The sequence below is a fragment of the Ornithorhynchus anatinus genome, chromosome 1 (genome assembly GCF_004115215.2).
Source record: "Ornithorhynchus anatinus isolate Pmale09 chromosome 1, mOrnAna1.pri.v4, whole genome shotgun sequence".
NCBI lineage: Eukaryota > Metazoa > Chordata > Mammalia > Monotremata > Ornithorhynchidae > Ornithorhynchus > Ornithorhynchus anatinus.
The window spans coordinates 77,299,518-77,325,944 of record NC_041728.1 but is presented as its reverse complement, the minus strand read 5'-3'; the positions used below and the strand labels follow the sequence as shown (position 1 = coordinate 77,325,944).

Sequence of the window (26,427 nt, the reverse complement as noted above, 5' to 3'; positions counted from 1 at the left end):
CCTTAGCATTATCCTCTACTCATCTCTCTCATTCAACCTACATATTCAATCTATCACCAAATCCTGTAGTTTGACCTTCACAACAATCCTAAAATACACCCTTTCCTCTCCATCCAAACTCCTACCACATTAATCCAAGCACTTATCCTATCCCACCTTAATTATTATTAGCCACCTTCCCTGCCTTCTGCCTCCCCCCCTTCAGTACATTCTTCATTCTGCTGACTGAATCATTTTTCTACAGAACTGTTTGGTCCATGTTTCCCCACTCCTCAAGAACCTCCGGGGGTTGCCCATCCACCTCTACATCAAGCAAAAACTCTTTACCATAGGCTTTAGACCATTAAGTCACTTTTCCCTCTTCAATCTTACCTCCCTGGTTTCCTACTACAGCCCAGTCCACAGACTTTGCTCCTCTATTGCCAACTTACTCATTGCGCCTCAGTTTTGTCTATCTACTGATCCCTCATTCACATCCTTCCTCTGGCCTGGAACCCCACACCTCTTCATATAGTAATAATAATATAATGATGGTATTTGTTAAGTGTTTAATATGTGCTAAGCACTGCTCTAAGTACTGGAGCAATGTTCTAAGAGATGGAGCAATATGCAACAGATAATTACTCTCCCTAGCTTCAAAGCCTTATTAAGACCTCATCTTCTGCAAGACACTTTCCCTGACTGAGCCCTCATTTCCTCTTCTTCCACTCTCTTCTGTGTCAACCATGCACTATAATTTCCATAGCATGGCTTAGTGGAAAGAGCATGGGTTGAGAGTCAGAGGTTATAGGTTGTAATCTGAGCTCCACCACTTGTCTGCTGTGCGACTTTGGGCAAGCCACTTTACTTCTCTGTGCTTCAATTACTTCATCTATAAAGTGGAGATTAAGACTGTGAGCCCCACGTGGGACAACCCAAGTACCTTGTGTCTACCCCAGCACTTAGAACAGTGCTTGGCACATAGCATTTAATAAATACCATCATTATTATTTCAAGAGAAGCAGCATGGCTTAGTGGAAAGAGCATGGAGTTGGGAGTTACAGGTCATGGGTTCTAATTCCGGCTCCACCACTTGTCTGCTGTGTGACCTTGGGAAAGTCACTTAACTTTTCTGTGCCTGTTACCTTATCTGGAAAATGGGGATTAAGACTGTGAGCCCCACATGGGACAACCTGATTACTTTGAATCTCCTCTAGTGCTTAGAACAGTGCTTGGCACATAGTAAGTGTTTAACAAATACCATCATCATCATCATTCACCCTATCCTCAGCCCCACGGTATTTATGTACATATCCACAATTTATTTATCAATCATATTTATTGAGTGCTTACTATGGGCAGAGCACTGTACTAAGTGCTTTGGAGAGAACAATATAATAGAATTAACAGACATGCACCCTGTCCATAATGAGTTTACAGTCTAGAGGAAGAGGCAGACATTAATATGAATAAACAATATATATTAACATCTGCTCCTCTAGATGTAAGTTCCTTGTGGGCAGGGAATATGTCTGCCAAATCGGTGTTATTGTACTCTTCCAAGTACTTAGTACAGTGCTCTGCACACAGTAAGCCCTCAATAAATACAAATGATTGGTAGGCAAAGGGATATAAAATGTTTTTAATGTTATTTGTTAAGCACTTAATATGTGCCAAACACTGTTCTCAGCACTGGGGTAAAACGCTCTGGGCGTGTCACTCCTCTTCTTAAAAACCTCCAGTGGTTGCCTATCAACCTCCGCTCAAAACAAAAACTTCTCACTCTAGGCTTCAAGGCTCTCCATCACCTTGTCCCTTCCTACCTCTCCTCCCTTCTCTCTATCTACTGCCCACCCCACACGCTCCGCTCCTCTGCCGCCCACCTCCTCACCGTCCCTCGGTCTCACCTATCCTGCCGACGACCCCTGGGCCACGTCCTCCTGCGGTCCTGGAATGCCCTCCCTCCTCACCTCTGACAATCTAATTCTCTTCCCCTCTTCAAATCCCTACTTAAAGCTCACCTTCTCCAAGAGGCCTTCCCAGACTGAGCTCCTCCCTTTTCCCTCTGCTCCCTCTACCCCCCCTTCACCTCTACACAGTTAAACCCTCTTCTCCCCCCTTTCCCTCTCCTCCTCCCCCTCTCCCATCCCATCCCCTCAGCACTGTACTCGTCTGCTCAACTGTATATATCTACATCACCCTATTTATTTTGTTTACTGAGATGTACATCACCCTGATTCTATTTATTTGCCATTGTTTTAATGAGATGTTCTTCCCCTTGACTCTATTTATTGCCATTGTTCTTGTCTGCCTGTCTCCCCCGATTAGACTGTAAGCCCATCAAAGGGCAGGCACTGTCTCTATCTGTTGCCGATTTGTACATTTCAAGTGCTTTGTACAGTGCTCTGCACATAGTAATCGCTCAATAAATACTATTGAATGAATACAAATTAATCAGGCTGGATTCAGTCCCAGTCCCACATGGGGCTCACTGTCTAAGTAGGAGGGAGAACAGTAGTGAATCACCATTTTGTATTGAGGAAACTGAAGCACAGTGAAGTGACTTGTCCAAGGTCAAAGTGCTTGTAAGTGGCAGAGTTGGGATTAGAACTCCAGTCTTCTGGCTCCCAGGCCCATACTTTATCCACTAAGCCATGCTGCTTCCCTAATGTAAAGATATATACATAAATGCTACTGAGGTGATGGGTGCAAGGGGTAAGAAGAGGAGTTCTCAACTGCTTAGGTGATACTGAAGTGCTGAGGAGGCAGCAGGAGGAGGTGGGTTAAGATGAGCAGGTGAGAGACTAAACAAGGAGGCAATCAATGATATTTATTGAGCACTTAGTATGGAGTACTATATTAAGCACTTGGGAGAGTTCAATACAAAAGAATAGGTTCACACAATCCCTGTCCACAAGGAGCTTACAGACTAGACTAAAATAAATTATAAATGGATTATATAAATGCTGTGGGCCTAGGAGGGGTGAATAAGAAAGTGCTTAAGGGAACAGACCCCAGTATATAGATGATGCAGAAGGAAGGGCTAAGTTAAGGAAGTGAGGCCTTAGTTGAAGAAGGCCTCTTGGAAGAGATGTGATTTTAGTGGGGCTTTGAAGATGGGGAGAGAGGTAATTTGTTGGATATGAATTGGGAGGAAGTCCTGGGTCCATGGGAGGATGTGGGCAAAGGGTTGGTGGTGAGAAAGACAAAATCGAGCTACAGAGAGTAGGTTTGGTGTTAGAGGTGTGAAGTATGCAGGTTCGGTTGTAGTAGTAGATCAGTGAGGCAAGGTAGGAAGGGGAGAACTAATCGAGTGCTCTAGAACCAATGATAAGAAGTTTTGGTTCGATGCAGAGGTGGATGGGGAACGATTTGAGGTTTTTGAGGAGAGAGGAGGTTTTTTGTTTGGTTTTTTTTTTTTTTTAGTGAAATGATCCATCCTGCAGAGAGACAGGAGCCAGGGAGATCAGCTAGGAGGCTGGTGCTGTAGTCAAGGAGAGATAGAAGTGCTTGGATCAGAATGGTGGCAGTTAGAATGGAAAGGAAAAGGCAGATTCTAGAGATGTTGAGAAGGTAAACCTACAGGATTTTATGACAGACTGAAAATGTGGGTTGAATGAGATAAATAATAATACTTGCGGTGTTTAAGTGCACAAGGTTGCACAGCAAGTAATTAACAGACCCGGGATTAGAAGTCACTTCACTTCTTTCTCTGTGCTTCAGTTACCTCATCTGTAAAATTGGAATTGAAGACTGCTATGTGGGACAGGGACTATGTCCAGCCCAATTTTCTTCTATCTACCCCAGCGCTGAGAATAATGCCTGGCACATAGTAAGCACTTAACAAATACCATTAAAAAAAACAAAAACAGGTCCTCTGACTCCCAGTCCTGTGATCTATCCACCTGGCCACACTACTTCTCTAAGTGCTTTAATAATAATAATAATAATCATGGTATTTGTTAAGTGCCAAGCACTGTACTGCTTTAATAATAATCATGGTATTTAAGTGCCAAGCATTGTAAAAGGGCTGGGGTAGATACAAGGTAATTAGGTTGTCCCACGTGCGACTCACAATCTTAATCCCCATTTTTACAGATGAGATAACTGAGGCACAGAGAAGTTAAGTGACTTGACCAAGGTCACAGAGCAGACAAGTGGCAGATCCGGGATTAGAATCCATAACCTTGGACTCCCAAGCCTGGGCTCTTGCCACTAGTCTATGCTGCTTCTCAAACTTCTGATCAAGTGTTCATTTATTTGCTATGACTTTAGGCCATCTTGCAGCAGAAACTTTGCAGGATGTGACACAGAAAAGTGAAAAAGGTCATCAAGATCACTTCTTTATTTCCAGAGATTGAAACAAAGCTGTTAATTCTAACCTCTGTCAGGTTTGGTTGCCCAGCAACACATCTCTTCTTCAACTGTTCCTTAACAATGGCACCAGCATTCATTAAATTTTCTCCAAGTGTATTTTACATTCAGAAATCTTCAAAAATCAATACAGTTACTGTTGAACCACTGTTACCTTAGCATTGTGCAATCTTTGATCAGCATAGTGATGTTAGGCTGGGGAGAAGGGTTGGAATCTGAAGATGTTGTAAAGAAATAACCAACAAGATTTAGTGACTGAGGAAGAAATAAAAGGAGATAAGTACATGAGTTTGTTCTTAAGTAACAGTGTCTGAACCCAAGTTCTTAGATGGCAAAAAATGGCCAAGGTGCCTATGCTAAGACAAGTAGGAATGGCCTAGTGGATAGGACACCGATCTGAGAGTCTAAAAGACCTGGGTTCTAATCCCAGTTCCTCCACTTCTCTGGCTGTGTGACTTTAGGCAAGATACTTCACTTCTTTGTGTCTGTTACTTAATCTGTAAAATGGGGATTAAGACTTTGGGCCCCATTTGGGACAGCGACTGTGTCCAACCTGATTTGCTTGTATCTACCCCAATGCTTAGTACAGTGCCTGGCACATAGTAAGTGCTTAACAACAATATTATCATTATTATTATTATTTGGCAAAGACCTTCTGGGGACATTTTAGAAAGAATTTGATGATGGGAGAGTGAGGTATCGTGAGTTTTAAAGGAAGGGGAGTTCAAGGATGGGAAAAGAATGAGAGCAAGAGATTGGAGGGAGAAACAAAAATGAGGTGGAATGAGTAGGTTAGCTAGATTTTTTTTGAATGGTATTTGTTAAGCACTTACTATGTGTCAACACTGTTCTAGGACCTGGGGTAGGTACAGGTCAATTAGATCAGACACAGTCCTGTCCCACAAAGGGCTCACAGACTAACTAGGAGGGAGAACAGGTATTGAATCCCCATTTTACAGTTGAGGAAACTGAGGCAAGGAGCAGTCAAGTGATTTGCCCAAGGTCACACAGCAAGCAATTGGCAGAGCCAGGATTGGAACCCAGGCCCTCTGCCTCCAAAACTCATGCTCTTTCCACCAGGTCACACTGCTTCTCCTGATTTGCTTGCCGATGACACAAGAAAAGTAATAGTAGCAGCAACATTTAAATGATCATTAGTGAAACCCTGAGAATCTGAGCAACTCTATTTATAGACCCACTGCCACCATGAATGGGGGATTGACTAGAAAAGGTATCTAAATATTGCCAACCTCACCAACCTCAAGAATGGGTCACCAGAGGACTGTGCCAGGTGAACCTTGATTTTGTGCCTCAGTAAAAATTGGAAAACCAATGACCCATCCTAAATAATAATAATTATGGTATCAGAACCTCGGTTCTGCCCAGCTCTGCCACTTATCTGTTGGGTGAGCTTGGGCAAGTCACTTAACTTCTCTGGGTCTCAGTTCCCCTATCTGCAAATGAGGATTCAGTACCTGTTCTCCTTAGAATGTGAGCACCATGTAGGACCTTATTATCTTGTATCTACCCCAGTGTTTTGCATATAGTAGTGCTTAATAAATACCATTATTATTATTATTATTAAGTACAGACAATGCAGCAAACCCAGGACAGCTCTATTCTACTAATATCTGGGTTTGCTATAATAATTATAATTATGGTATTTAAGTTCTTACTATGTTCCAGACAGTGTACTAACTGCTGGGTGGCTTCAAGCAAATTGGGTTGGACACAGACCTGTCCCATGTGGCGCTCACAATCTCAATCCCCAAATTGCAGATGAGGTAACTGAGGCACAGAAAAGTGAAGGGACTTATCCAAGGTCACACAGCAGACAAGTCGCAGAGCCAGGATTAGAACCCAGGACCTTCTGACTCCCAGGCCCTTGCTCTATCCACTATGCCATGCTGCTTCTCATAGGCAATATGTGAGGAATGTCTCTAGGACGGGGTGCCAGATTTCAGTTGTGAAAGTGTAGGACAATCAATCAATATAATAGTAATGTCTGAATTCTCTTCTAGACTATAAACTGGTGTGGACAGGGAATGTGTTTGTTTTAGAGTTCTACTGTACTCTTCCAAGTGCTCTCTGTACTCTGTACTCCAAGGTCTGTTCTCTCCCAGTGTTTTGCAGACAGTAAGCACTCAATACATATGATTTATTGATTGGTAGACACATCCCTGAGACAGTCTGGTTTTATTTAGTCTCTTTGCCACTTGTGCCACTTAGGTTTGGGAGAATTGTGCAGTCTTCGAGAGGCAAATACCTGGGAAAATAAGGCAGCATATTGATATAAGGGGCAATCTCAGATATTGTGGAAAGGAGTGTGGCCTAGTGGAAAGACCACAGGCCTGTGAGTCAGATGACCTGGGTTCTAGTCCTGGCTCTGCCATTTATCTGCCATGTAATCTTGAGCAAGTCTCTATATTTCTCTGTACCCTAGTTACCTCATCTGTAAAGTAGGGATTAAAATAACTGTTCTCCCTCCTATTTGGATTATGAGCCCCATGTGGGACAAGGTCTGTGCCTGACATGATTAACTTGTGTCCACCCCAGCTTTTAGAACAGTGTTTGAAATACAGTAAGCATTTAACAAATCTCAAAATTATTATCAATTATTATATCTTGGATGTCTGGCCATATCTTATTCTAGGGCGAGTAACTCCTTGAGGGCCATTAGCAGCATAATCCCCATAGCTGGCTGCTGGTGTTCATATAATTCTCATTGTGTGGGATTCCTGCAGGTAATATTGAAATCTTCCAAATAGACTAGCCTGCTTCACCTAAACCCATCAATCAATAGTCATGTTTATTGAGTGCTTACTGTATTCAAGGCACTATACCAAGCACGTGGGAGAGTTGGTAAACACGTTCCCTGCATACCACAAGTTTACAGTCTAAAAGACAATCTTTCTCCAACAAAAGTCTGGTTGAACTGAGTTCAGATCATGGGGTGGCACCTATCAGAAAATGGGCTTCTTGCTAGGTCTTGATGAGAACATATATTTTAGGTTCCATTTTCATATTTCAGGAGTACCCTGCCTTAATCTCCCATTGTTGAAAAACTTTGTGGAGGTAATGTGGTCTAATGAAAAGAGCATGGAATTGGATTTCTGGAAGCCTTGGGTCTAGGTCCAATGCTGCCCCTGGCCTACTGTGACTTTAAGAGAGTCATTTAACCTCTCTATGCCTGTTTCCTCTTTTATAAAATGAAAGTAAGACACTTACTCTTCCCCTACCAATTAGTTCATTCACTCCACATGGGACAGGAACTGTGTCCCACTTGATGATTTTGTTTCTACCTCAGCACTTAACATGTGCTTAATAAATATCATCAGCTCTCCTGATCACCATAGTTGAAATGAAAGTACTACTTAATGGCAGCCATTAAAACTGACTGAAAAATAGAGCTGATTTGTGGATTGTTATATTTCAAAACATTAGGCTTCTACCCAAAATTCAGCCTGCAGGGAATATGCAGCAAGTATATGGTGTGGGGCACAGTGGTCTGCCAGGCTTTAACATTTAAGCCATCTGTGCTGGAGTAACTACTTTCAAAGTTTGACAAACTGTTTCAGACCAAATAATTCCTTGTTTACCTTCAACACTGAGTCATTAACTGAAACTGAACTAAGAGTGCATAATTCCAGCCTGATTGTTCTGGAGAAAGGAACCTGGATCACATGTCACTTTAGCTTGCTTGAGGAAAAGACAGCCCTGAAGGTAGTGAACTGACTAAAGTTGCCAGGTTTTCTGGGACTCAGAACAGGAGGGGAGATGGGAATTGGTGCACAATAGGAGCTTGGTCAGTGGTCTTTTAAAGGAAAAAAAAGATAAGTGAAGCCAAAGATAAGTCCAGATTATTCCCTCCTTGGTATTGCTGCTGCAGCAGCAGACTGTTCCCTAAACATTTCCATCTCATTTTCCCTGCCCACAGTTTGTAGCCAGTCTGTGGCTTGGACCACATTTGTAATTTGGACTCTACATGTGGTTCAGGAAACGCACAAGAAGTAAATCACCAAAGCAAGCAGCCGAAGCAGCCATGGAATCTTAAAGCCTTCAAGTGGAGAGAGGGGCAGCCTTGGCCTCCAACTCTTGCTCTGATGTGCTCCTTGGGTGGCAGGGGGAGGTTGTTTTTAGGGTAAAAAGTCATGGAGCTGAAATTTGGGCAGGTCCTGGGTAATGCAGGTGTCCTGATCACCTTATCCGAGAGTTAATTCAATCAGCCTATTCTTTGCAAAGTTCTAGTAACATCCAGCTGAAGGACTGTAATGTATTTTAGTTTCTTTCTTCACTAGTTTGTAAACTCCTCAAGGGCAGGTTTCATATCTACTAACTCTGTTGCATTCTCCCAGGCACCAAATATGATATTCTGCACAAAATAAGTGCTCAATAAATGTTAGCAATCGATTAATAATTGTAATATTTGTTAAGCACTTACTATGTGTTAGGCACTGACAGTACTTGACTAATGTGAGCATCCAATTGGTTCACAGAACATTCCTTTTAATTCCAAGAATTTTATGACATTTTGTCAACAATCTTGGAAGTGGTTGCCCATATTCCTTTCATAATTCTGTCAAGATGGCCCAAAACAGAAAAAGACAGAGATCTGTTCTAAACAATGAAATTAGCAAATCTCCTTTCCATGTAGTCCAAGAGCATGGCCACCTATTTCCCTGCCTGAAGCCCAGAGCTACATGTATCATTTTAAATATCACCTTTAAATCGTAGCAGAATAATTCCCATCATGCCTATACAAACGTTTTATTAAACAATCAAGTAATTTAGAGGGCTGACAGAGATCACATTTTTCATGCAGTTCATGAAAATCTCCCAAATCATCTTTCACTTTACCTCACAACAATCCCACAGGTGGTCCTCGATAGGTATTCACAATCTACAAACAATCTTTTGGAAAATAAATATAAGGAGCAAGCTCAATAAAGGAGCCAGAATGAGAAATGAAAGATCCTCTGACTTCATGGGATGTGGATTAATTTATCTGCCTACAAATCCAATGACATTTTCACTGGGGTGAAATAAATAGTCATGTCAGACTGTACACCTATCCCAGGTCCCAAAAATGTTTTAGTAATATGCAATGTCCTCTAACTCTCTGCTAACAGATCTTCCCTTCAGAATGGGGAAGAATGTCTCATTTTTCTGTGGGAATAAAAGAATTTCTGATTATCAAGCAGGATTCTCAATGACCCATAAATTCACAGATTTCCCATTAAAATGAGCTATAATTAGTTAGGTCCATAATATATTTCCATATCCTTAAATACTTAGAAATTTTACCAAAAAAAATTTGAAAGTTAAAAATATTTTTCACTAAAGGAAATAAATTACTATGACCATGATGGCCATTCTGAGACAATGGTCTTCAATGCTTGGGAAGTACAGAATAAAGAAATGCTGCATCTCCTGCCCACAAGGAACTTATATTTAATGGAGCAAGCAAACATAAAAATTTTCACCAATAAAGAGATTATATTGAATGATTCGGGCAGGCATGTATTCATGAGTGCTAAGGAAAATGTAAATAAGTTTTTAAGTTCTAGAAATGGCTGAAGTGATGTTATGGCTCAGGATACTGGGAAATTATTCAGAGAAAGCTTGTTGGAAGTAGGATTTTAGGAGAACTTCCAGTGTAGGGAGAGCTGTGATCTGTCTGATGTTGGGAAGGAAGGAAGAAATGAGGGAAGGAAGGAGAGAGGGAGGTCCAAACCAGGGGAATAGCGAGAATGAGGGGATGGAGGCAGGCGAGTTAAGAGCAACGAGCAGCTAGAATATTTGGCTTGGGGGGAACAAAAAAATGAGTTGGGGAATGACAAAAGAAAATAGATGGCTAGCAAATAGGTGAAGTGAGACCAAATGATGGAGTGGCTTGAAGTCAATTGTGAGTTTCATTTGATGTGAAGAGACACAGGAAGCCACTGGAGGGCTGTGAAGAAAGGAGAGATGTGAGCTGAGAAAAGATGATCTGTAGAGCAAAAGACAGGGTAGATTGGAGAGGAGAGAAGCTGGAGTCAGAGAGCTCAGCAAGAAGGCAAATGCAATGATCCAGTCCTGAGAAAATTAGAGCTTGTACAGGGGAGGGAAGCAGATTAAGTGGATAAAAAAGAATCTTGCACAAGACACAAGTGCTCTTGAAAGAGATGTGAATTCAATAAGGATTTGAAAGTAATTGTCAGATTTGAGGAGGGAGGATGATCCAGGCCAGAGGCAGGATATGGACTAGGGGTCGGCTGCAAGACAGGTGAGATGGAGGCACAATGAGAAGGTTAGCACAAGATGAGGAAAGTGTAAGAGCTGGGTTGTAGAAGGAGACAAGCAAGGTGAGGTAGGAGGGGGCAAGGTGGTGGAGTGCTTCAAAGCCAAAGGTGAGGAATTTTTGTTTGATGTGGAGGTATATGGGAAACCACTGGAGATTTTGTGGGGCGCGGGGGTCGAGGGTCGGTGACATGTTCTGAACATTTTTGTAGAAAAATGATTTGGGCAGCAGAGTGAAGTATTGACTGGAGAGGGAAGAGACAGGAGGCTGGGATGTTAGCAAGGAAGCTGATGCAGTAATCCCAGTGGGGTAGGATGAGTATATTAATGTCAGAAGCAGTTTGGATGGAGAGGAAAGGGCAGATTTTAATGAAGCTGTGAAGGTGGACAGAACACCAACAGGATTTGATGAAGGATTGAATATGTGGGTTGAATGACAGGAGTCAAGAATATCACCAAGATTCTGGGCTTGTGAGACCGGAAGGATTCTGGTGCTGTCTACGGTGATAGGAAAGTCAGGGGAAGGACAGGGTTAGGTTGGGAAGATAAGGAGCTCTGTTTTGGACATGTTAATAATAATAATAATGTTGGTATTTGTTAAGCGCTTACTATGTGCCGAGCACTGTTCTAAGCGCTGGGGGAGATACAGGGTAGTCAGGTTGTCCCACATGAGGCTCACAGTTAATCCCCATTTTACAGATTAGGGAACTGAAGCACAGAGAAGTTAAGTGACTTGCCCACAGTCACACAGCTGACAAGTGGCAGAGCTGGGAGTCGAACCCATGACCTCTGACTCCGAAGCCCAGGCTCTTTTCCACTGAGCCACGCTGCTTCCCAAGTTTGAGGTGATGGGAGGACATCCAAGTAGAGATGTCTTGAAGGCAGGAGATGCAAGACTGGAGAGGGAGCAAGATCAGAACTGGAGATGTAGATTTGGGTATCATCTGCACAGAGGTGGTGGTTGAAGCCATGGGAACAAATGAGTTCTCCAAGGCAGTGGGTGTAGATGAAGAATAGAAGGGAAATAGAACTTGAGGGACACCCACAGTTAGAGGGTGGGAGGCAGAGGAGAAACCCACAAAGGAGACTGAGAATGAGTGGACAGAGAGATGAGGAGAACCAGGAGAGGACAGAGTCATTAAAGCCAAGGTTGGATAATGTTTCCAGGAGAGGGGGGTGGTCCATAGTGTCGAAGGCAGCTGAGAGGTCAAGGAGGATAAAGATGGAATAGAAGCCACTGAATTTGGAAAGAAAGAGATCGCTGGTGACCTCTGAGAGGGCAGTTTCTGTGGATTGAGGGGATGGAAAACAGATTGGAGAGGAGCAAGGAGAGAATTGGAGAAGAGGAATTTGAAGCAGGTGTAGACAACTTGCTCAAGGAGTTTGGAGACAAATAATAGGAGGGAGATAGGGTAAAAACTGGAGGGAGCCGTGATATTGAGAGTTTTTCTTTTTAGGATGGGGAGATATGGGCATGTTTGAAAGCAAGGGGGAAGAAGCCATTGGATAGTGAATGGTTGAAGATGGCTATTAGGGAGGAAAGAAAGGAGGGGGTGAGAGTTTTGATAAGATGCAAAGGAATGGGGTTGGATGTGCAGGTGGAGAGGGTGGATTTTGAGAGGAGGCAGAAGATACTGCTTTGAAGGATGGGAGAGTTGAAGAGGGAGCCAGAAGGGGGAGGGAGTGAAAAGGGGCAGGGGCAATATTAGGGCCCTCATACCTGATGGTGTCTATTTTCTTAATAAAGTAGGTGGCCAGGTCACTGGGGACCACCAGTGATGGGAGAGGTGGGAGAACAGGGGGCCTGAGGAGGGAGTTAAGTGTCTGGAACAACTGGTGAGGCCAATGAGAATAGGTGGAGAAATAGTTTTGCCGGGAAGAGGAGAGGGCAAAGTGAAAAGATAAACTTAAAGTGGACAATTCAACCTGATATTTAGATAGCAGATTTCTCCAGCAGTGCTCTATGGCTCAAACACAAGAGCGAAAGAGGTGAACTATGTAGATGATCCAGAGCTGTGGGTTAGTCATATGAGATCGATGAAAGGTTTGGGGAGTGAAGGAGTTGAGCTCAGTAGAGAGAACATCTATTTGGTCAACAAGGGAGGGTAGTTTGGGTATGCAGGCTAAGTGGGGCATGATGAGTTGAGAAAATTGGATAGGTTCCAGACATCAGAGGTATCTGGCAGGGAATTGTACAGATTTACAGGGCGGAGGTGTGTGGGAGAGGAGGCAAGTGAGGAGGTTGTGGCCAGAGGGATTTCAGAGTTGGTGAGGATAGAAAGAGACTGTGCAGTGGTTAGAGATGAGAATGGGTCTGTGTCCAAGTTGGTGAGTGGGTGAGTTAGAGTGGAGCATGAGTAATGCCTTGAGTGATGGAGAGGATGTGATGGCCACTACGATAGGAATGTTAGGAGGACTAGAGAAGGGAAGATGAGTTCACTTTGGAATAGCAGGAGCTTAAAATGTCAGTGGGACATGCTGATAGAGATGTCCTGGAGGCAGGAATTAATGTGAGATTGCAGAAAGTGGGGAGGTCAGAGCTGGAGATATAGATTTGGGTGTCATCTACATAGAGGTGGTATTTGAAGATTGGGGGAGAAGACGAGCTTCTCAAAGAATTGAGTGTAAATTAAGAGAAGGAGACCCAGAACAGTGCTTTGAGAGACATCCATTTAGGAAATGGCAGGCAAAGAGAGAGTCAGTAAAAGAGATGGAGAACGATTGGCAAGAAAGAATTGGGCAGGAAAATCAAGATTAGAAATAGTGTTTCCAGAAGGAAGATGTCCACAGTTTCAAAAGCAGCTGAGGTTTGACTAGTGTTAAAAAGGAAAGGAGATGGAGAAGATGGAGATGGAGAAGAACTAGATTCTAATAGAATCCCTTAGGTTTATCATTGTGACAGCAGGGATTATGTCTATTTAATCTACCAAGTGCTTAGTACAGTGAACTATATATAGTGCTTCATAAATAGAATGAATTGATTGATCTAGAGATAGGAAGTCTCTTTGGGGAAAAGACAATTTTTCAGGGAAGAGGAGTGTGGGAGAGAGAGCAGGGTAGGAAATCATGGTCAAAGAGTTTATGGTTTCGAAGTAAGTGAGGGGAGAAATGGTATAATGGCACTTGATGCTGAGATCCAGCTTTTGTCCAAGTTGATTGGGTGCAGTGGGGTGGAGTGGGAGATCAACAGCATGGGTGAGTGAGGGAGATGGGGGTCTTTAAGAAAGTCTATATGGATGTTGGTTATCCCTAAGGATCTGTGTAGGGCAGGAGAAGAGAAGGTAAGAAAATTGGAGGTGGGACCGGGGCTGTAGTAAATAACTGCAACAAATTATTGAAGAGGCTGAAGCCTTCAAAGAAAGAGAAGATGAAAGATGAATGAAGTGGGTGGAATGGTGCAAAAATGAAAAATGTCTTTGGGATCCAGAAACTTAGCTACTCTCCTCCTTTCCCTATGAGTCAGCCAGAGGTAGGTGGGGGAGTGAGAGAAGATGAATCCTTCTCTGGAGAGCACAACAGGGGAGTTGATACCATTTGGAGCAAGCCAAGTCTCGATAACAGTATGAAGGAGAAGTGATAGGTCAGGAACAGGTTGAGGAAGAAGGGGAATTTGCCCATGATGGAGCAGAGATTCTGCAGGCTGCATTTAGAGGGGATTCTGGGGACAGAGGTGGAAAAGGTGATGGTGGAGGGAGTAGGGACAGATTAGAAGGGAATGAACTGATAGGGTGTGAAACAAGAGAGAAGCAGTTTGGGATGAGAAAGAGAGAGGGTAGGAGAAAGAGGAGGGGAAGGGTGAGGGGAATTGGGGAGGGGGCAATGAGGAGAGGGAGAAGGGGAGGGAGAAAAAGAAAGAAAAGATCTGGGATATGGTGAGCAGAGGGAAGGGTGGGAGAGGTCATAGTGAAATTCTGCAGTGTCCAATCCCCAGTCCTGAGGGACCATAACTTCCTGACCTCCTGAACATTGTGAGGTTGGCTGATGTGATTGTTTTTTAGCTACTGTCTGGATCTGAGTATAGTCATAGACTGTGCGGTGACATTTCAGAGTGCTGTGGGCTGGGAGATGGACCAACCTGAACCAGGCTATTAGTCCTTTTTTCTGGCTCCTTTGCCATCCTCCTCATTTTATAAAATATTTAAATTAACTATCCTTCTCATAAAACTAAAGTTCATTTTTTTCCTTCATGGTCAAAAAAGTTTTCAATCATATATTGGGCTGCTCTAGCCAACGTCTACTTTCACCCTCTTATTATTTCGATCCCGCCCCTTTATTTTGGCTCTACTGGATTCCCATGAATCCCTTTTGCTTGTAATTGGTTCCCAGTCAATCCCAGAGCTTTGAAACTCATCCTTAAAACCCTCTTATGCCTCAAGCTTCACCTCATTAAATTTTCCACAGCTTTGGGTTCCCAATACTATGTACACTTGGTTCATTTTGTCTTTTCAGTGGAAGAAATATGTGTCTAGGCCAACTCGTTAAAATGATAAATGTGTTCAATTCTCCCATAATGGGTGAAAACACCTATGCTTTTTGACTAGAAGGTTGTTAGGTAGTTAGGGAACATTTATCCAATAATGAGAGTGTCTGGGTCTGGCACCCCACGATGTCAGAATGGTTTGTGCACATAAAGGTGGTGTCAGAACGAGTGAGAGCCTTTGAATATAAGAGGCATGCTGCTCTCCTCCTGAGGAAAATCAAATCAGCAGGACTGGGAACATTTCAGTGCAGGAAGTGATTAAATTAAAAATCTAAATGTGATAAATGTCCCAAAGACAATCTAATCATGATGTAGGTAGCAGATCATCAGATGGAGAATTTAAAATGTTCCCTTATCAATGAGAATTAAAGAAAAGAAGCCCCTTGGCTCACCTGATTAAATGCACTGAGAAAGTGAAGAAAACAAAATACGAGAAGTATCAGTGTGGTGTAACAAAAGCAAAACAGGCAGACCTCAGGATGATTTAGTGAATAAGGAGGAAATTACTTCCCAGAAGATTATTTCTAGGACCTACAGCAAATCAGGGTGGCTATGGGATTTTGCAGCAGAAGCAGGGATTCTCAATTATAGAAAACTAGGCCTTTGTCCATTATTCATTGCCAACCGGGCCCTGCCATATATGCCACAGATAGCCACCAAGCTCTTAGCGAACCTATCATGCACATGCATGTGCACACACACACACATTCACACCTTAGAATTTGCTTCAGTAATTCTTCCCGCTCAGTGGTATTCATTAAGCTTTTACTTTGGGGCAGAGCACTGTCCTAAAAACTTCGGAAAGTACAATACAATGGACTTTGTAGACACAATCCTGTTGACAAGTCCTTACATTCTACAGACTGTCCTTACACTCTTGCCTTATCCTGCCGAGTCTTGTCCTACCCATAGCGACTCCATGGACATATCTCTCCCAGAGCTCCCCATTATCCATCTGCAATTGTTCTGGTAGTTAATTCATAGAGTTTTTTTTGGAAAATATGGAAGTGGTTTACCATTGCCTTCTCCGCACAGTAAATTCAAGTCTCCTCCATCAATTTTCTCCCAAGCCACTGCTGCCCAGCACAAGTGAGTTTTGACTTGTAGCAGATTGCCTTCTACTACCTAGCCAATGCTCGAAGTAGGAATGGAATTAATATGCCTCCACTTGACTCTTCCTCCTGTAGCCGAGACTGGTAGAGTACTGGAAACTCTCCATGTATGTTCCTTAAAGGGACTTAACAGTTTACAGGACTCAGATTACCATGTGAGCCCTATAGACAGTGACAGAACTTGAGTTCACCATTTAGTCTGTAAACAGGCATAGAGGACATTATTATAATGTGGACCACTTCCTTCTCCTGGGACTGCTATCCAACCTTAGTTTAGTCAACACAGTTCTTTCCTGGTTTTTCTCCTGCCTCTCTGGCAGCTCCTTCTATATCACTTTCATTGATTTTTGTTCTGTCTCACATCCCCTAACCCATCTCACCTACTTCTTGCCTCTGGCCTGGAATACTCTCCTTCCTCAAATCTGACAGACAATTATACTCCCCTGCTTCAAAGCCTTAATGAAGGCACATCTTCTCATTCATTCATTCAATAGTATTTATTGAGTGCTTACTATGTGCAGAGCACTGTACTAAGCGCTTGGAATGTACAAATCGGCAACAGATAGAAACAGTCCCTGTCCTTTGACGGGCTTACAGTCTATTCGGGGGAGACAGGCAGACAAGAACAAAGGCAATAAATAGAGTCAAGGGGAAGAACATCTCATAAAAACAATGGCAAATAAATAAAATCAGGGTGATGTACATCTCATTAAACAAAATAAATAGGGTGATGAAGATATATACAGTTGAGCGGACGAGTACAGTGCTGCGGGGGTGGGACAGGAGAGGGGGAGGTGGAGAGGGAAAGGGGGGAGAAGAGGGTTTAGCTGTGGAGAGGTGAAGGGGGGGTAGAGGGAGCAGAGGGAAAAAGGGGGGAGCTCAATCTGGGAAGGCCTCTTGGAGGAGGTGAGCTTGAAGTAGGGATTTGAAGAGGGGAAGAGAATTAGATTGTCGGAGGTGAGGAGGGAGGGCGTTCCAGGACCGCGAGAGGACGTGGCCCAGGGGTCGATGGTGGAATAGGCGAGACTGAGGGACGGTGAGGAGGTGGGAGGCAGAGGAGCGGAGCGTGCGGGGTGGGCAGTAGAAAGAGAGAAGGGAGGAGAGGTAGGAAGGGGCAAGGTGATGGAGAGCCTTGAAGCCTAGAGTGAGGAGTTTTTGTTTCGAGCGGAGGGTGATAGGCAACCACTGGAGGTTTTTAAGAGGAGAGTGACATGCCCAGAACGTTTCTGCAGGAAGATGAGCCAAGCAGCGGAGTGAAGAATAGACTGGAGCAGGGAGAGACAGGAGGAAGGGAGATCAGAGAGAAGGCTGACACAGTAGTCTAGCCGGGGTATAACAACAGCCTGTAGCAGTAAGGTAGCTTTTTGGGTAGAGAGGAAAGGGCAGATCTTAGCAATATTATAAAGGTGAGACCGGCAGGTCTTGGTAACGGATCAGATGTGTGGGGTAAACGAGAGAGACGAGTCAAAGATGACACCGAGGTTAATAATAATAATAATGTTGGTATTTGTTAAGCGTTTACTATGTGCCGAGCACAGTTCTAAGCGCTGGGGTAGACATAGGGAAATCAGGTTGTCCCACGTGGGGCTCACAGTCTTAATCCCCATTTTACAGATGAGGGAACTGAGGCACAGAGAAGTTAAGTGACTTGCCCACAGTCACACCGCCGACAAGTGGCAGAGCTGGGATTCGAACTCATGAGCACTGACTCCAAAGTCCATGCTCTTTCCACTGAGCCATGCTGCTTCTCTGCCTGAGAGACGGGAAGGATGGTCGTACCATCCCCGGTGATAGGGAAGTCTGGGAGAGGACCGGGCTTGGAATTGAAGATGAGGAGCTCAGTTTTGCTCATGTTGAGTTTTAGGTGATGGGCAGACATCCAGGTAGAGATGTCCTGGAGGCAGGAGGAGATGCGAGCCTGAAGGGAGGGGGAGAGGACAGGGGCGGAGATGTAGATCTGCGTGTCATCTGCGTAGAGATGGTAGAGCGAATGAGTTCACCGAGGGAGTGAGTGTAAATGGAGAACAGAGAGGACCAAAAACTGACCCTTGAGGAACTCCAACAGTTAAGGGATGGGAGGAGGAGGAGGCGCCTGCGAAGGAGACCGAGAATGACTGGCCAGAGAGATAAGAGGAGAACCAGGAGAGGACGGAGTCCGTGAAGCCAAGGTGAGATAAGGTGTGGAGGAGGAGGGGATGGTCGACAGTGTCAAAGGCAGCTGAGAGGTCAAGGAGGATTAGAATGGAGTAGGAGCCATTGGATTTGGCAAGAAGGAGGTAATGGGTGACCTTAGAGAGAGCAGTCTTGGTAGAGTGGAGAGGACGGAAGCCAGATTGGAGGGGGTCCAGGAGAGAATGGGAGTTAAGGAATTCTAAGCAGCGAGTGTAGACGACTCGTTCTAGGATTTTGGAAAGGAAGGGTAGTAGGGAGATAAGGCGATAACTGGAAGGGGAAGTGGGGTCAAGAGCGGAGTTTTTTACGATGGGGGAGACGTGGGCATGTTTGAAGCCAGAGGGGAAGGAGCCATTGGAGATTGAGTGGTTAAAAATAGAAGTTAAGGAAGGGAGGAGGGCAGGGGCGATGGTTTTAATAAGGTGAAAGGGAATGGGGTCCGAGGCGCAGGTGGAGGGGGTGGCACTTGTGAGGAGGGAGGAGATCTCCTCTGAGGATACTGCAGGGAAGGATGGGAAAGTCGGGGAGAGGGTTGGGGCGGGGGAGGCAAGATGGGGAGGGGTGACTTTGGGGAGCTCAGACCTGATTGTGTTGATTTTTGTGAGGAAGTAGGTGGCCAGATCATTGGAGGTGAGAGATGGGGGAGGGGGAGGAACAGGGGGCCTAAGGAGAGAGTTAAAGATCCGGAACAATTGGCGGGGGTAACGGGCATGGGTGTCGATAAGGGAGGAGAAGAAATTTTGCCTGGCGGAGGAGAGGGCAGAGTTAAAGCAAGAAAGGATAAATTTGAAATGTGTGAGGTCGGCTTGGTGCTTGGACATTCGCCAGCAGCGCTCGGCAGCTCGAGCATAGGAGCGTAGGAGGCGGACAGAGGAGGTGATCCAGGGCTGTGGGTTAGTGGAGCAAGAGTGGCGGAGGGAAAGGGGGGCGAGCTGAGATGAGTAGAGAGGGTGGAGTTGAGAGCGGAGACCTGATCATTGAGAGTGGGAAGTGAGGCCAGGGGGGCAAGGTGGGGAGAGATGCTTTTAGAAAGACGGATGGGATCAAGAGAGCAGAGGTCTCTGCGGGGGAGTAGCAAAGATTTGCAGGGGGAGAGAGTGTTAGAGATGAGGCAGGTGAGAAGGTTATGGTCAGAGAGAGGGATTTCAGAGTTGGTGAGGGAGGAGATAGTGCAGCGGTAGGAGATGACAAGATTGAGGGTGTGACCGAGTCGGTGAGTGGGCAGTATGTTGGAGCAGGAGGTCGGCTGAGGCGAGGAGGGATAGCAGGCAGGCAGCAGAGGAGTCATCGGGTACATCCATGTGGATGTTGAAGTCTCCGAGGATCAGAGTGGGCAGAGAGAAGGAGAGAAGGAAGGTGAGAAAGGGGTCTAGGTGGTTGAAGAAGTCGGAGGTGGGACCAGGAGGGCGGTAGATGACAGCAACAAGTATCTGGAGGGGGTGGTAGGGGCGAATGATATGGGCTTCGAAGGAGGGGAAGGAGAGGGAAGGGGGAGGAGGGAAAGTGAGGAAGCGGCAATGGGGTGAGAGGAGGAAGCTGACGCCTCCTCCCTTTCCGGTGAGTCTGGGGGAGTGGGAGAAGGAGAGGCCAATGCTGGAGAGAGCAGCTGCGGAGACCGTGTCTTCGGGAGTGAGCCAAGTCTCCATAAAGGCGAGGAGGAGGAGAGAGCGGAAAAGGAAAAGGTCATGGATGAAAGGTAGTTTACCTGTAGTGGAGCAGGGGTTCCAGAGGCCACACTTGAAAGTAGCTGTGGGTGCGAGGGGGGGATGAGGGGAGAGCGGGGGGAGGGGAGGGTTTGGATGGGAAGGAGGTGGTGGGGCCCTGGATGGGGAGATGGGGAGGAGGGGTGGCGGTGGGACAGAAGGACTGGGATGGGGCGTGGGTGGGGAAGAGGGAAGGGGGGAGGGGGGAGGAGGGGGTTTGGTTGTGGGGAGAGTAGGGGGAGGGGGAACAGGGGTGGCGCTGGAAAAACGGGGTTCTAGGGCGGGGGAGTGGAGGGGGGGAGGAGGCAGAAGAGAGAGTGGGAAAGAGCTGGGTTAGAGAGGGGAAGGGGAAGGGGAGGATCACAAGGGGCGGGAGGGAAGAGAGGGGGTGGAGGGACATGGTGAGGCCAGAGAGGTGGGTGGCAGCACTGACAACAATAAACAATAACAAGCGAAATCGGTAATATGGCAACATGATACAGTATGATACAAAACAATAGTGTTAATAAGCAGGCGATGACCTGGGTCGGGGGTCAACTTGATTAAGGGTCGACCTGATCAAACTTCTTCCTTGACTAAGCTCGCCTATCCACTTCTCCCACTCCCTTCTGCGTCTCCCTGACTTGTTCCCTTTATTCATTCCCCATCCCAGCCCCACAGCACTTATGTACACATCTGTAACATTTATTTAATATCTGTCTCCCCCTCTAGACTGTACACTTCTTGTGGGAAGGGAATGTGTCTATTGTTATATTGTACTCTCCCAAGCACTTAATACAGTGCTCTGTACTAAGTTAGTGCTCAGTAATTATGAATGAATGAATGAATGAATTCTCACTTTATACTGACTGAGTCATCCACTCCCATGGTTTTACTACCCCTATAAGATGACCCTCAAATTTGTCTTTCTACCTCTGACTACTCACCTTCTTCACAATCTTGTATTCCCTCTTGCCTCCAGCACATCTCCAGGTGGATGTTGCACTACCACTTCAAGGTCAACATGTCCTCAACTTCCCATCTAATTCCACTCCTGCTGCTAACTTTGCTATCACAGTCGATGATGCCACCATCGACCCTGACCAGAAGTCTGCAAGATTAATATTATCCCTGACTTCTCCCTCTCTTTCAACTCTCATATTTAATCTGTCACTAAATCTGGCTGATTCTTCCTCCACAACTCTGGACCATTGACTTGCTCTCTTACTTTAGGTCTTGTCTCCCACTACAGCTTTGCTCACAGTTGTCACATCTCCCAAATTAGCCACACTATGCCTAGTTTTTGACTCCCCTCATCCAACCTATGCTCACTTCCTTCCATCCTGCTTAGTACTCTTTCACCTTGAAATTCATCAGAATACAACTCGCCACATTTTCAAAGTCATCTGGCACATCTCCTCCAAGAGGCCTTCCCTTACTAAGTTCTCATTTTCTCTTATCCCACTCCTTTCTGCGGTTCCTGGACTTGTTCCCTTTATTCATCTTCACTCCCAGCTGTACAGCACTGATGTGCATATCTGTAATTTTATTTATTTGTATTGCTGTCTGTCTCCTCACTTAGACTGTAAGCTTATTATGGGCAGGGAATGTGTCTGCTTACTGTTGTAATGTACTCTCCAAAGAGCTTAGTACAGTGCACTGTGCACAGTAAGTACTCAATAAATACAATTGCATGAATGAAAGTCTTGAAATCCCACATCTTCTAAAATGATTCCCAGATTAATTCTTCTATTCCCTAAATTGTCTTAACAAGTACCACCCAAATATCAAATGCACTCCAGGTGTCATACAGCACTCCTCTAGAATTTACAAAACCTGCTATTCAACACATATTACGTATTCATTCATTCAATAGTACTTATTGAGTGCTTACTATGTGCAGAGCACTGTACTAAGCGCTTGGAATGTACAAGTCGGCAACAGATAGAGACAATCCCTGCCCTTTGACGGGTTTACAGTCTAATCGGGGGAGAAAGGCAGACAAGAACAATGGCAATAAATAGAGTCAAGGGGAAGAACATCTCATAAAAACAATGGCAACTAAATCTTTCCATTCTTTTCTCTCTTGTAAATTATTTTTTTCTGCCTTGCTCTTTAGGTTGTAAATTCTTCACTGTGAGAGATTGTCTTTAATTTCTAATGTACTGTCTTGCTATATTGTAAACAGTACCCTGCACACTGTAAATTCATGCATTTAATCATATTTATTGAGTGCTTACTGTGTGCAGAGCACTATACTAAGCGCTTGGAAAGTACAATACAGCAATAAAGAGAGAGAATCCCTGCCCACAAAGAGCTCACAGTCTGGAGACAGACAACAATACAAGTAAACAAGCATCAATATAAATTAATAGAATTGTAGATATATACATACATACATAAGAGCTATGGGGCAGAGAGGAGGGGAAGAACAAAGGGAATGAGTCATGGTGACGCAAAAGGCAGTGGGAGCTAAGGAAAAGTGGGGCTTAGTGTGGGAAGGCCTCTTTGAGGCGGTGCACCTTCAGTAGGGCATTGAAGCGGGGAGAGTGATTGTTTGGCGGATTTGAAGAGCGAGGGCAATCCAGGCCAGAGTTAGGACGTGGGAGACTGTAAGCCCGTCGATTAGACTGTAAGCCCGTCAAACGGCAGGGACTGTCTCTATCTGTTGCCGACTTGTTCATCCCAAGCGCTTAGTACAGTGCTCTGCACATAGTAAGCGCTCAATAAATACTATTGAATGAAAGGTTGGCAGCAAGAAAGGCGAGACTGTGGCACAGTGAGAAGGTTAGCACCAGAGGAGAAGAGTGTGTGGGCTGGGATGTAGAAGGAGAGAAGGGAGGTGAGTTAAGAGGGGGCAAGGTGATGGAGAGCTTTGAAGCCAATAGTGAGGAGTTTTTGTTTGATATAGAGGTTGATAGGCAATCACTGGAGATTTTTGAGGAGGGGAGTGACCTGCCCTGAACATTTCTGTAGACAGATCATCTGGGTAGTAGAGTGAAGGGTGGACTGAGTGGGGAGAGGCAGGAGGTTGGGAGGTCAGAAAGGAGGCTGATGCAGTGATCTAGGCAGGTAAATGCTCAGTAAATATTTTTGATTAAGCATATGATTATGAACTGCTATTTAGGGTAAGAGCGAGTCTAAGAACTGATAAAGTTGAAGGCTGTGGCAGTACAAAGCCTGCACTAGGAATACAGAGGTGAAAACTGCTCCTTTATTCTACTACCTAGGAAGCATTCACTGTTTATTAAAAGACAATTAGAAATAAAATCAAGAAATATAGCATGTCCTTCAAAGAATTATCATCAAACCATCAATATGTCACTAAGTATTAGATTATAAACCCTCTGAGGGACAGGGACCATGTCTAATACCCTCCTGTGTATTATATTCCAGTGCTTAGTATAGTGCTCTGTACATAGTAAGTGCTTAATAAATACTATTACTACTATTAGACCTAACTACAGGTTACTGAGCTTTCCATATGACTTTTTTTCCATACAATTATATCATAAAACTACAGATCCAATTACAACTTTCTCTAAATGATTTCTAATGCATAAAGTAATGATTTTCCTGTTTCTGATAACAATTATCAGAACACATGTACATCATGCATTCCTATTGCACCAGTTGGAAATGATCAGTCTTCTGTGAACAGTAAGCCATCATAAATACTATTACTATACATCATCTATGTATTATAAACATATAATCATCACAGTTATTTATATTAATGTCTGTCTCCCCATCTGGACTGTAAGCTTGCTGTGGGCAGGGAACATGTCTACTACTTCTGTAGTACTCTCCCAAGCACTTAGTAAGCACTCAATAAATATGATTGATCAGAGAGAAAAGGGTTAGACTTTTATATCCTAACATTAACCAAGCTGGCAAGTATTCCCAGGATTCCTAGTATTTTCATCATTTCAGGTCTGGATGGAGATGACTTCCTAGTATTAGGCTTGAGCCATGGCAGAGTGGTGTACAGTTACAACCTGGGCTCTGGCACAGCTAGTATCAAGAGCGAACCACTAGATCTGACACTTGGACTCCATGTCATCCATCTCGGAAGGTCTCTCAGAATGGGTTGGCTAAAGGTATGTGAAGAGTGTCTGTTCTGTGCATGCTGCCATTTGGATTAAAAGAAGTCACATTCTCTGCTTTAACACAATACTGTTTTTGTATGTTTTGGGCTGATCAGTCAAGTACCAGCAGAGAATCATAGGAGAGAAAATTGAGAATTCAGTTCTTTGCATCATTTTCATGTTTAATAAATCCCTTTCTTCTTGCAAGTTTAACGGACTCCCTGAGGAATTAAGTTTCATTTTAATAAGCACTGTGCAATTTCCTTTAACAGGTGGATAATCAGAAGAATAAATCCATCACCTCCCCAGGGAGGCTAGTAGGACTCAATGTTTTCAGTCAGTTTTATGTGGGAGGCTACAGTGAATACACACCGGAACTCCTACCAAATGGATCAGATTTTAAAAATGGTTTTCAAGGTAAGGTGGAGGTGGATTTTTCCTTAATCTATTTTGATTAGCAAGCTGGTCACAAAAAAACATAGCTCTTAAATGCCAACACTTCCCTGAAATGGAAAGATGGTGCCACCCATATTATTAGTGCTTCCTCCATCTGAAATGTCAGATATCAAATTTGGCTAGTTATGACGTGATCCAGACCCTCCTTTGATCCCCTCTCCAACACGGCCCCCTCTCCCACACTGGAGGCAGTAGAGCCCCATGGCCCAGCCATAATGCAGTGCCAGGATCATTAGCTATTACCTGCCACCTGAGTGATTGGAAACAAAATCCCAATGAGGCTGATTCCCTGTCTTCAAGTCTGAAAGGGTGTTAGCCACACACCCCCTCCCTCTAGCCCACTTTATTTTTTTTATGGTATTTTTTAAGCTCTTACTCTGTTCCAGCCACTGTTTTTAAGCTTTGGGGTAGATACAAGACAAACAGGTTGGACTCAGTCCCTGTATCATATAGGCTTATAGTTTTAACCTTATTTTCAGATGAGGTAACTGAGGCACAGAGAAGTTAAGTGACTTGCCCAAGGTCACACAGAAGATAAATGGTGGAGCTGGGATTAGAAATCAGGTCTAAATGGTGGAGCTGGGATTAGAAATCAGGTCCTTCTGACTCCCAGCCCAGTGCTCTATCCTCTAGCCATGCTGCTTTTACAGGACTTGTGGGTCTCAAACTCACATTTCTAAGAACTGGTCAAATGACTGCTGGATGAAGCCACATTCCCCCACTGAATAGCGGGGACAGATGGCATGGTCAGGTTGTGATTCCCATCAAATTTCAGGGGACCTTCTGGAAAGCAAATGGAGATAGCCAAAGAAACATGGAGACTTAGTGGGAGGGCTGAAAGAGCCAGAGGAAGTAGTAACTCCGGCAGAGCCCATGGGAAAGATGCCCAAGGAATATGTCAAAGATTAGCAGTCAATCAATTAATCAAGCAATGGTATTTGTTGAACTAAGTGCTTGAGAAAGTACATTATAATTGAGTTGGTAGACATAATCCATGCCCACAAGGAGCTCTTACAGTCTACTGGGGGAGACAGACATTGTTTTTACGAGATGTTCTTCCCCTTGACGCTGTTTAGTGCCATTGTTCTTGTCTGTCCGTCTCCCCCGATTAGACTGTAAGCCCGTCAAACGGCAGGGACTGTCTCTATCTGTTGCCGACTTGTTCATCCCAAGCGCTTAGTACAGTGCTCTGCACATAGTAAGCACTCAATAAATACTATTGAATGAAAGACATTAAAATAAATTATAAAGTAAACAGGAGTGAGTGAGGATATTTACGTAAGTGCTGTGGGCCTGGGGTGACAATCAAAGTGAGTAGTGGGTTCTAGTGACCAGAGAGTTCATTTTATCAGCACTCATGTTGACCTGATCCTACTCCATCGTGGGCTAATGGTTTCAATAATCTCAACCTCAGATAATAATTCAAGCACTTAGTACAGTGCTCTGCACATAGTAAGTGCTCAGTAAATACTATTGAATGAATTGCTTCATGAAAATGTGTTCTCTCTTTGGCTGCCAAATAACTGCAAAAAGGCTCTTCTTTTCTTTAGTAAAATTGGTTCTCTCAAGCAAGGGTGATGAGTGCAAAGTATCATCTATCTGGCCTGCTGCCACCTTGATTTCCTTGGGTTATATTCTCCCAACTGCCATTTCAGTATTTCTTGAGCATTTGTGCATGCTCAACCTCCCAAGGTACTTGTATATGTCTTACATCCCTCTCCTTTAGATGATAATAGATGAAGAGAAGGAAAAGGAAATGAGATAGTTGTTTCTCTCCTCTGCTTGATGTAAATTCCTTGAAAGCA

At 44.4% G+C, this 26,427-nt stretch overlaps 1 protein-coding gene across 1 annotated transcript in view; it reads left to right on the top strand.

Annotated features, from left to right (window-relative positions):
* LOC114811108 (protein eyes shut homolog) overlaps nt 1-26,427 on the top strand; it is a 121,358-nt gene that overhangs the window by 53,095 nt on the left and 41,836 nt on the right. Inside the window, exons 3-4 of the mRNA XM_039912306.1 lie at nt 24,012-24,178; nt 24,439-24,583. Coding sequence (XP_039768240.1) covers nt 24,164-24,178; nt 24,439-24,583 — 160 coding nt within the window. The 5' untranslated portion in view covers nt 24,012-24,163. The remainder of the gene's footprint in view (nt 1-24,011; nt 24,179-24,438; nt 24,584-26,427) is intronic.